Source organism: Ziziphus jujuba, chromosome 12 (assembly GCF_031755915.1).
Source record: "Ziziphus jujuba cultivar Dongzao chromosome 12, ASM3175591v1".
NCBI lineage: Eukaryota > Viridiplantae > Streptophyta > Magnoliopsida > Rosales > Rhamnaceae > Ziziphus > Ziziphus jujuba.
Window position 1 is genome coordinate 18532963 of NC_083390.1, and position 8697 is coordinate 18541659.

Below are 8697 nucleotides of genomic sequence, written 5' to 3' on the forward strand. Positions count from 1 at the left end.
GCCTTTCTCATAAAAGGTTGCTTAACATGAAACGTGTACAATATAAAACATCTATTCTAGCAAATTTATATGTATATATATACTATAATATATCAATGTAATGTATATGGTATTTTTTATAATTTGAATATTTGTAACTTAAAATAAATGAAGCAACATATTATCTTAATTGCATTTCAACTCACATAAAAAACTTTACATATATTAGTTTACAAGTTAGTTTTAATAGTCAAAAAATTAGAAATTGTAATTTTATAATATAGTTCAACCATAAAATATAAGTTGATTCTTTAATTCTTAAAATTAAGTGGTTCAGTGGTTGTATCTTAATAAATTATGAAATGCCCTGCTATTTGACACGAGAGTGAAACTCCACCTTTTTATTAAATTTTATTTTATTTTATTATATTTTTTGCTTCACGCTAAACCCATTTATTCTCCAAAATGTGGCTCCACCGGAGTGGTTCCTTCCTCTCGTCGCCGGTTCAGTATTAGCTGCGTCGTTGCCGGAAATTCATTCATCCAAGGTATTTTATAATTTTGACATTCTATTTTAGATTTTTTTTTATACATATTTAACAAATTTTCACTTGTTCCTCGTCCGTTTCAACCTCATCATGGGTTTTGAGCTTGCTGCTTTTATTTTATATTTGGTTTTTGGCGCATTAAGTTTTATTTTATTTTATTTTTTTCCGATGAAATTTTGTTTCAGTACATATTCAGCATTTTTTTTTTTTTTTTTTTTTTTGTTTCTTTGGGTATTTGCAATACATAGCAGTCTATCAGAATTTGAATCTTTTGCTTCCTACTCTGCTTATAGAGACCTAAACTATGGTGATAATTTTTGGGTCTTTGGAAATTCTTTGGATTTTCTACGCTTTATTTACTTTTATCTGTACTTGGGCATTTGGCATTTTGACTTCTTTTGTAAGAATTTTGCACTGTTTGATAGCTTAGGAGGCAAGTAAAAGATAGAACATATATTTTTTTGGGGACATTGTGGGTTACTTACTATAGGGCCCTAGATTTATGAACATTTTAAGTCTCTAGCTTAGCTTTTTAGTACGCTCCAGGTTAGCCATGTTGTTTATTGGGTTCAGTTCAGATATGTGCTTTACGTTTTCTCTTGATTTAAGTTAGTTCTTAATGTAGTTCATGAATAATTTTTTACATAATTTCTTTGGCTAAGATCTTATGAACTCATAAGTCCCGTCCATTGACTAATACTTGCTTGGTTGTGTTGTGTACTCTAAAATGTTAAAAACTGCCATGTATGTGTCTTCTAGTTCCTGGATATACACTTTTTTTTTTTTTTTTTTTTTTTTGGCATAATCTATTGGAGTCTTAAACTTCAATAGCCTCTGAGAATGACAGCAAATTTATTTTCTTTATTCCTATACTCCAAATGTGGAAAATTTTTGGAGACCTGAACTGAACAATAACCCTGTGGTTTGTAATTTTTGTTTGTTCCTTCCTCTTTTAAAAATAATAAAAGTTAAAAACAAAAAAGGGCTTGGTATCCGTGGATCATGATTGAAGTTTTATCTTTATTTTCTGGAATTTTTTTTAGCTACCTTAAAACCCCCTTGGCAATAAAATGTCCATTTGAGTGTGTCTGTTTGTACAATAGAAGTTGTTCGATATCTTGTTTATTGATAGGATATGGGACTGACGAGGGAGACTGATATCAGGGGTGGGAACGAACCGGACAGGGACAATCCTGTCTTTCCCTGCCCTTCTGCCATTCCCATTTTGCTTCTATATTTTGTTATGGTTCTTATTGTCCTTAGGGCATAAAAATTGTTGTGTGGAAATCATGTCTGGGCTAAACTCAGTTAGAGTTGAATCCCGTCAATTGCCCTTAAATGCTATTAACTCTAATGTGATTGCTTGCTCAACCTACTAAATTGAAAATTGGGTGACCAAAGCCCGGGTGATAAGTTTTTACATTTTACTTGTGTTGGTGTCCAGCCAATCTCTTTCCAAACTGTTCGGTTGGGTTTGGTTAGAATGGGGCCTAATGACCATGTTTGCTTGTACCGGGTGTTATTTGTATTTATGCTTGTATGTTTCTTTACTTCTCTTGAGTTGATCAGTATTAAGACAGTTGCTAAAACTTACTAAACCTTTATTCTTTTACACTTTTGATAATGATTGTTGCTTCCTATGTAATGGTTATTCTATCTCATGTAGTTGTGAATGCATAAAATATCTGAGGCTTAAGCGTGAAAGTACAAAAATTTGAAATTGAAACTAAGGTCCAATTAATTGAATTGTACTAATTGTTTCCATTTTCAAACATGTAAGTTATCTTCAATTTCTAACTTATGCAGTTACTCTATTCTTATAATTTATGGTAAACTTACTTTCCGATTTTGCAAACATTCCCACCTAATTAGTCAGATTTTTATTTTGAGGATCATAAATTAATAGCATTATTCCTGAAAATCCAGAACAAATTTTTAATTTTTGAGTGAACAGCGATCTTCTTGTGCCTCTAGTTATGTTTCCAATAAGACTTTGACGCTGAAAATGTGGAAAGCTGAGCTGCAGAACATGTTAAGATCTCTTGATTTGCTCATATATATATATATATATATTTGTTTTTCTTTCATGTGTTGCTTTTATCAAATTTTTTTTAACATAGATATTCATCAACAAACTTGTGTTTCTCCTGTAACTTTGTTCACTTCTCTCAGGAAACTTTTCATTTGTTTCACATCAATACTTCAATTAATTACCAAGTTTGCATCTCAAATTGTATGGAGCCTTAAAAAATCACTTGATACATACAGCTAACTTTGTGGGATTTAAAGTTGCATCTTAGAGTATCCAATAGATACAAGGTCTGGTGTTCTATAAATGTTTTTTTGAAGTCCTAATTTTATGTAATTAATTGTAATTCTTATATTCCTCGGTTTTGACTTGGATGCATTAGGAAATGAGTATAATTAATTGTAATTCTTATATTCCTCAGTTTTGACTTGGATGCATTAGGAAATGAGTATAGATATTTGTTGCAAATATCTATTAGCTTTTTTCATCCATAATTAGCTATTTCTAATTTGATTTTTTTTGGTTGGCATATTTATTGTCAGATCAATCAAGGATCTCAATAAAAAGGATCTAGGACTTAAAAATGAGGTAATTGTTAATCCTTTTTTACTTTTTGGCATGTCCATTGGTCATCAACTTTCTCTTTCTGTTTATCCTCCCAGCTGGCTGATGGATGAAGATTTAAGTTATTATTTTCTCATAACCTAATTTAGTACTCACTTCGTCTTGTTACCATATTATGATATTGCTTCCATTTTGTTAGTTGGTGTTCTGTCTTTAATCCTGTTTCTCTGATTACCATGTTCCAGCCTGTTTATTGATTTGATTTCCAATGCAGAATGATATATGTTTAAATTTTTAACAATATGCCATCAAGTATTCTTCTCCCATTATATTGGAAAGGGAATTTGCATGGCAAATTGATGAAATTGGATAAGCAAGAATTCTGTAGGAGTCATACAACACTAGGTAATTTTCTGACGCGTAGAAAAGTTTATTATTATTAGTTTTTGATTTCTTTTATACTTTTGTTGTTTTGTATTAGAAGTGTTCCAATGCCTCGTCGAAATTAGTGGAGGCCACTTCATGTTGTATAAGATTCAATATAGGATTTCAATGAGTGAATCTATTAGGTATCATATAAATAGCTCTGAAACATTGAGGTAAAATTATTGTCTCCATTAAATTAATATCTCCATTGTCTTGGTCCTTTTTTCTCAGTGGTTTCTTTCCGCTTTTACTTCTTTGGTGTCATTTTGTGTTTGGAACTTTAAATGACTTCTTCTTCTTCGTTGTCTTTTTTTTTTTTTTTTTTTTTTTTGCCCCTGCTCATTTTGGAATTCTAGAAATCACTGCTGTTTCTCTACCATCTTATTCTGATGCTTAAGCGAATTGCAGCAAGGAGGCAAGAGTGAGGATTTGGAATTTAACGCAGGACCACTCGTTCTTGATGATGAGTGTCAAAAACAACATGGAGGTAATGCTCTTTTATCATGTCACAAACATGGAGGTAATGCTCTTTTATCATGTCACAAATTTGTGCTTTCATTGCTGGTATTGCATGTCAAGTAAAAGTTGTTTTGCCTGGGATTTCATAAATATTTTGCAAACAGGTGCTCATCAACTGTCATAGGAACAGAAAGCTTCTGGGTTGAGTTAGAGCTTTCGATTGCCACTTCAACATGACGTGTGCATTTCATTTTTGTTCGACATCCTTTTTTATCATGATATTTTTTTCTAGATTCACTGCATGACTTAGGTTTCATCTGTGTAGGTGCCACAAACTGGGAAAGACAAGAAAAAAGCCCGTCCTGTTACCAAAGACAGATTAATCAATAAGATGTTCCCCCGTGGAGATTCTGTAATCATTGTGGTCAGAAATCCTTTTGAGATAGACATAATAGCTGTGAAACCCTTTTTCCTACAACTTACCATCTTACCAGTCAGTTGAAATAGTACTTACTTTAACTGGTAAATTTTATAACACACAGATGAATACTAATTGAAGTATGATATTTCTCCACTTGTGGATATATGAAGCTCCTATCTGAATTGCTTTCAGTATTACCTTTATCTATCAATTATTAAATATTTATTGCGCGCATATTAATTGCAGTTTTAATTTCTTGTCAATCGTGTTAGTCGTTAAAAGTGGAGTGAAATTTGTGAAAGTAATTATATGAAGAAAAATCTTGCCATCTAAAACAGAGTAGCTTTCACTGAGTTAGTATATGATGCCTATTTGTAATTGTACCTTTTAGATGTGGTATTTGGTTAGAGACGTTTTTTATGTATATTTGACAAGAAGGTAGTCAATGAAATATTTTGTGAAAGTGGATTATCATAACGCCTATGAAAATGCATTTGATCTCTAGGATAGTGGTGGTGGTGTGGAATCAAGGATGTTGATGGTTTGGTTTCTGTGGTATGTTAGTTTTGACTTGTTGTCAAATTTGATATGGAAATGGAGGAATGTGGAGGTGATGGTAATCAAAAGTGGTAATGCCTTTTTATATACCAATAAATGATGGAATGGATTTTAGAGGAGATATCACAAAGTACTATAGAAGTGGGAACCTGTCAATTGATGTGGAGCCAACCAGTAATTTTGTTCCTCATAGCTGTGGACATAATTTGATGATATTGGAGTTAATGATGATTGTAAGGCGTTTTGGTTGATATCAACCTGATATGAGTTTGGTTGCATCTATATACATAATTGATTTGAGTTTGTTTCCAGCTTATTCTAAAAGAAATGTTGCATAGATATATTGCTTAAAGTATGAAAACTTTTTGATTTTTAATTTTCTTTATTGAAAGTTTGCAAACTTAATATATAGTTCATTATCTGCAACGATGGTGGACTTCTCCTTCTTCTTCTTCGGTTTTTTTTTTTTTTTTTTCTTTTTAATTAAATTTTTAAATTTACTATTATTATTATTATTATTATTATTATTATTATTATTATTTTTGTGAATTCTTGAGGTTGAAGCTGTCTGAGAGTCAGAAGAAAAGCTGAAGGACTTTTAGGACTTAAGAATTTTTATATTTTCTTGTCGTATTAGAACTTATTTTATAAATAATTCCTTAAAAAAGTTTAAGGAACGTTGAAAAAAGGTTTGATTGCCAAAAAAAATTGCTTAAAAGAGTTTTGAGTAGATATTGTCCCGCGGATTCTTTTCATATATTAATACATAGATAAATGTGCTTGCCTTGTAATTGTAAGTGCCTAAGATATATGATATATATCACCAAGCGGATAATTCAATGATTGAGCAATTTTATTTATGTGTATAATAATATAAATTTGAATTATATATATATATATATATGAAGAGATTTTAAATAATTTTTAAACTATGTAATTTATACAAAAGAAAATTAATAATTATATCTATTTGTTTAGAGTATAGTATTTTGGCCTCCTATTAACAAAAAAAATAATAATAACAAATTTAAAAGACATCTGCGTTTGTTTTCCTTTTGGTTTTACAGATTTCCATTTTCTGTTTGTAAGTGCAATTTTTCTTTCTTTTTTTGGTGAATTGTTTATAGTCCAATATTAGATAATATATCGAGCTTTTAGAATTTATTTGGCGTACCTTGTTTTTTTATATTTTTGGTTCCGTTTTGACGTCCAGTCAGTACTTAGAAGAGATTGGTGGACTCATTTTAGATTTCCTTGGGCAATATACCAAATGATATATGAATTATATATATATATATATATATATATAGATAGTACTCCATCTGAATTAAAATTTAATATGTTAATTATACAGTCATGTAAAAAGAGTAGCAAAATCGTATGAATATTTTTAAACAGCATAGTGTATATTTCTATCCTTTTTTTTTATTTTTCTCTTATTTTTTGCAAATATATTTACATGTATGTATACATATTCCTTTTGAATTCTAATTTAATATGTTAATTATACAGTCGTGTGAAAATAGTCTAATATATATAAATATACAATCATACAATCATACAAAAAGATAAGAGATCAAAATCATCGTTTCGTTAAACAGATATACAACTACGCAAAAAGTTGAGGGGATCTCTATAATTAACTATTCTTATCAATTCATGTACAGATCTGTAATTTTTTTTAATTAAATAAATATATAGATCTGTAATTAACTAATACATATCACCTCATGTAGGCCAAGCCTGGCTGGTCAATGATTTAGTGGATTAATGTAAGCTAACTCACAAAAAGCTAGCATTACATTTTTCTCCACCACTTAAAAATAAGGAACACAAGCATCTTTCTCAATCATATTTATTTTATTTTAGTTCCTACTTGGTTCTAACTTCCTTATCATGTTGCCAACTTGTGTCGTTTAATTAGGAGTTCAAAAAAAAAAAAAAAAACCTAGTCTTGTTTAGTAAAGTATGTATATTTTATATATATAAAAAGTAGTTTTACTATGCGAATTGATTCGCATATGGATCATACTTAGCCTAATGCTTTTTTAATCAAGCGGTAGAATTTGTAGAATTTCTCTCTCTCTCTCTCTCTCTCTCGCTCTTTTATATATATATATATATATATATAAGAGCGAGAGAGAGAGAGAGAGAGAGAGAGAAAGAGAGGTGTTTCATTAATGGAAAAACGACAATTTACGGTTCCTTTTCCTAAAATTTTGTCCTTTCGCATTCATGGTTGGCTTGGGTCAGAGAGAATAAAAGAAAACATGTTGAAATGGGAAATGATAATATCTTAGTGGGCACGCGTCCTCCACATTCCTTTGTAGATAAAGCCAAGAAAAAGGTTTAAAAAAGTCTTTGCTCCATAATGACCTACCACGCACTTAGTCTTCGCCCTTCCAGCCAAAAGTTGTAACAGTCTCTTACTCAATTTTAAATACCTTCTAACATTATTTCTCCACATTGATTACCAGCCCCACTTCCACACTTTGATCAGGAAAAAAATAAACAATAATAATAAAAAAGGAGAGAACCAAAAGAAAGAATATTTCATGAAAATATAGTATCTTAGAGTCGTGCAAGTAAATGAAGTTGGAGTTTTTGCCATTAATTTCCATGATGTATATATGTAGGAAATCTCAAGTCAAGATTATTTATGATAGAAACAAACAGAACTTTATTTATTAGCAATTAAATTATTCCAAAAATTGATATTTCAAAATGTATTTTAAATTTGTTTGAGAGTTGAGACTATATAAAATATATTTTTCCATCTTAATGTTCTAATATTTAATCGACTGTTAAATTTTCAAATTTTAGTGCTTAAAAAACTTAAATGGTGGATATTGAAGATCTGTATCAAGTATTTAAAATATCACCTTTAATGATTTTAAAATTATAAAAACTTATAGTTGTGTAGTAGCAACTTTTTATCATTTGCTCATCTCTCTAAGATTTTTAACATAAATTGAGACTATAATTACAACAAATCTATATTGCATCTCCCTAAAATTTTCAACATAAGAACTATAGTTACAACAAATCTAAATTGCATATATATATATATATATATATACGCGTGTGTGTATGCGTGTGTGTCTATGATTGAGGGGGTCTTTTTCATGCAGAGGATAAATACCCTCTTTTTCTTTCCATACAAATTTGCTGTTGTAATACTGAGACTTTTTCAGCTTTGTCTGCAAAAATTTCCTGAAGACCAATGTGATAATATTCCAGATATATACATAATAATTACAGAACAGACAGAGAGATAAGAATATTATTTTTTCAATTTTACCAAAGAATATACACTTTTTTTTTTTTTTTTTTGGAAGAACCAACTAAGAACAGAAGAAAAAGAAGGAAAGGAACATTCAGAAATATTCGAGGGGTCAATAGCTCGTGGTTTAATGGTGTTATAAAATAAAAATAAAAAGAAAAAGACAGTGCCCGTGCTTCTTAAATCTTATCCTTTTCTCAAACATTTTGTCAGGGCGTGTGGCTTCCAAGTGCCATTACATATGGACCAGTATGATTGTGATTGCCAAACTATTTTTTCTTTCTTTCTCAATCACTTTTTTCTTCTTCTTCTTCTTCTTCTTTTTGGGGTTTGAACGTGGTTGGCTCAAGAAAAAAGATACAACACAGCATGGGCGGCAATGATCATGCATTCCCAAAGCAAATTAAAAAGAAACCACATATATAAAAAT

The 8697-nt window shown here is 30.2% G+C and overlaps 1 protein-coding gene across 11 annotated transcripts; it reads left to right on the forward strand.

The window, feature by feature from the left end:
- Positions 1 to 331: 331 nt before the first annotated feature.
- LOC112489253 (uncharacterized) lies at positions 332 to 4651 on the forward strand. Of its 11 annotated transcripts, none has more exons than XR_007237463.2 (6): positions 332 to 527; positions 3099 to 3144; positions 3395 to 3525; positions 3903 to 4066; positions 4170 to 4243; positions 4331 to 4651. XR_007237463.2 is itself a non-coding variant. In XM_048462231.2 (4 exons), the coding sequence occupies exons 2-4, from the start codon at positions 3140 to 3142 to the stop codon at positions 4505 to 4507; spliced, it is 294 nt and encodes a 97-aa protein (XP_048318188.1). In that variant the 5' UTR covers positions 340 to 527; positions 3099 to 3139; the 3' UTR covers positions 4508 to 4651. The 11 variants fall into 11 exon arrangements, 2 of the variants coding, with proteins under 2 accessions (XP_048318188.1, XP_048318190.1); XR_007237461.2 differs by having other exon boundaries at positions 3955 to 4066; XR_007237465.2 differs by lacking the exon at positions 332 to 527 and adding an exon at positions 1356 to 2846 and having other exon boundaries at positions 3955 to 4066.
- Positions 4652 to 8697: the final 4046 nt, after the last annotated feature.

Coding starts and splice junctions, on each gene's coding strand:
- LOC112489253 (XM_048462231.2), top strand. Junction 4,067..4,330: donor ATCATGTCACAAACATGGAG/GTAATGCTCTTT, acceptor TCATCTGTGTAG/GTGCCACAAACTGGGAAAGA.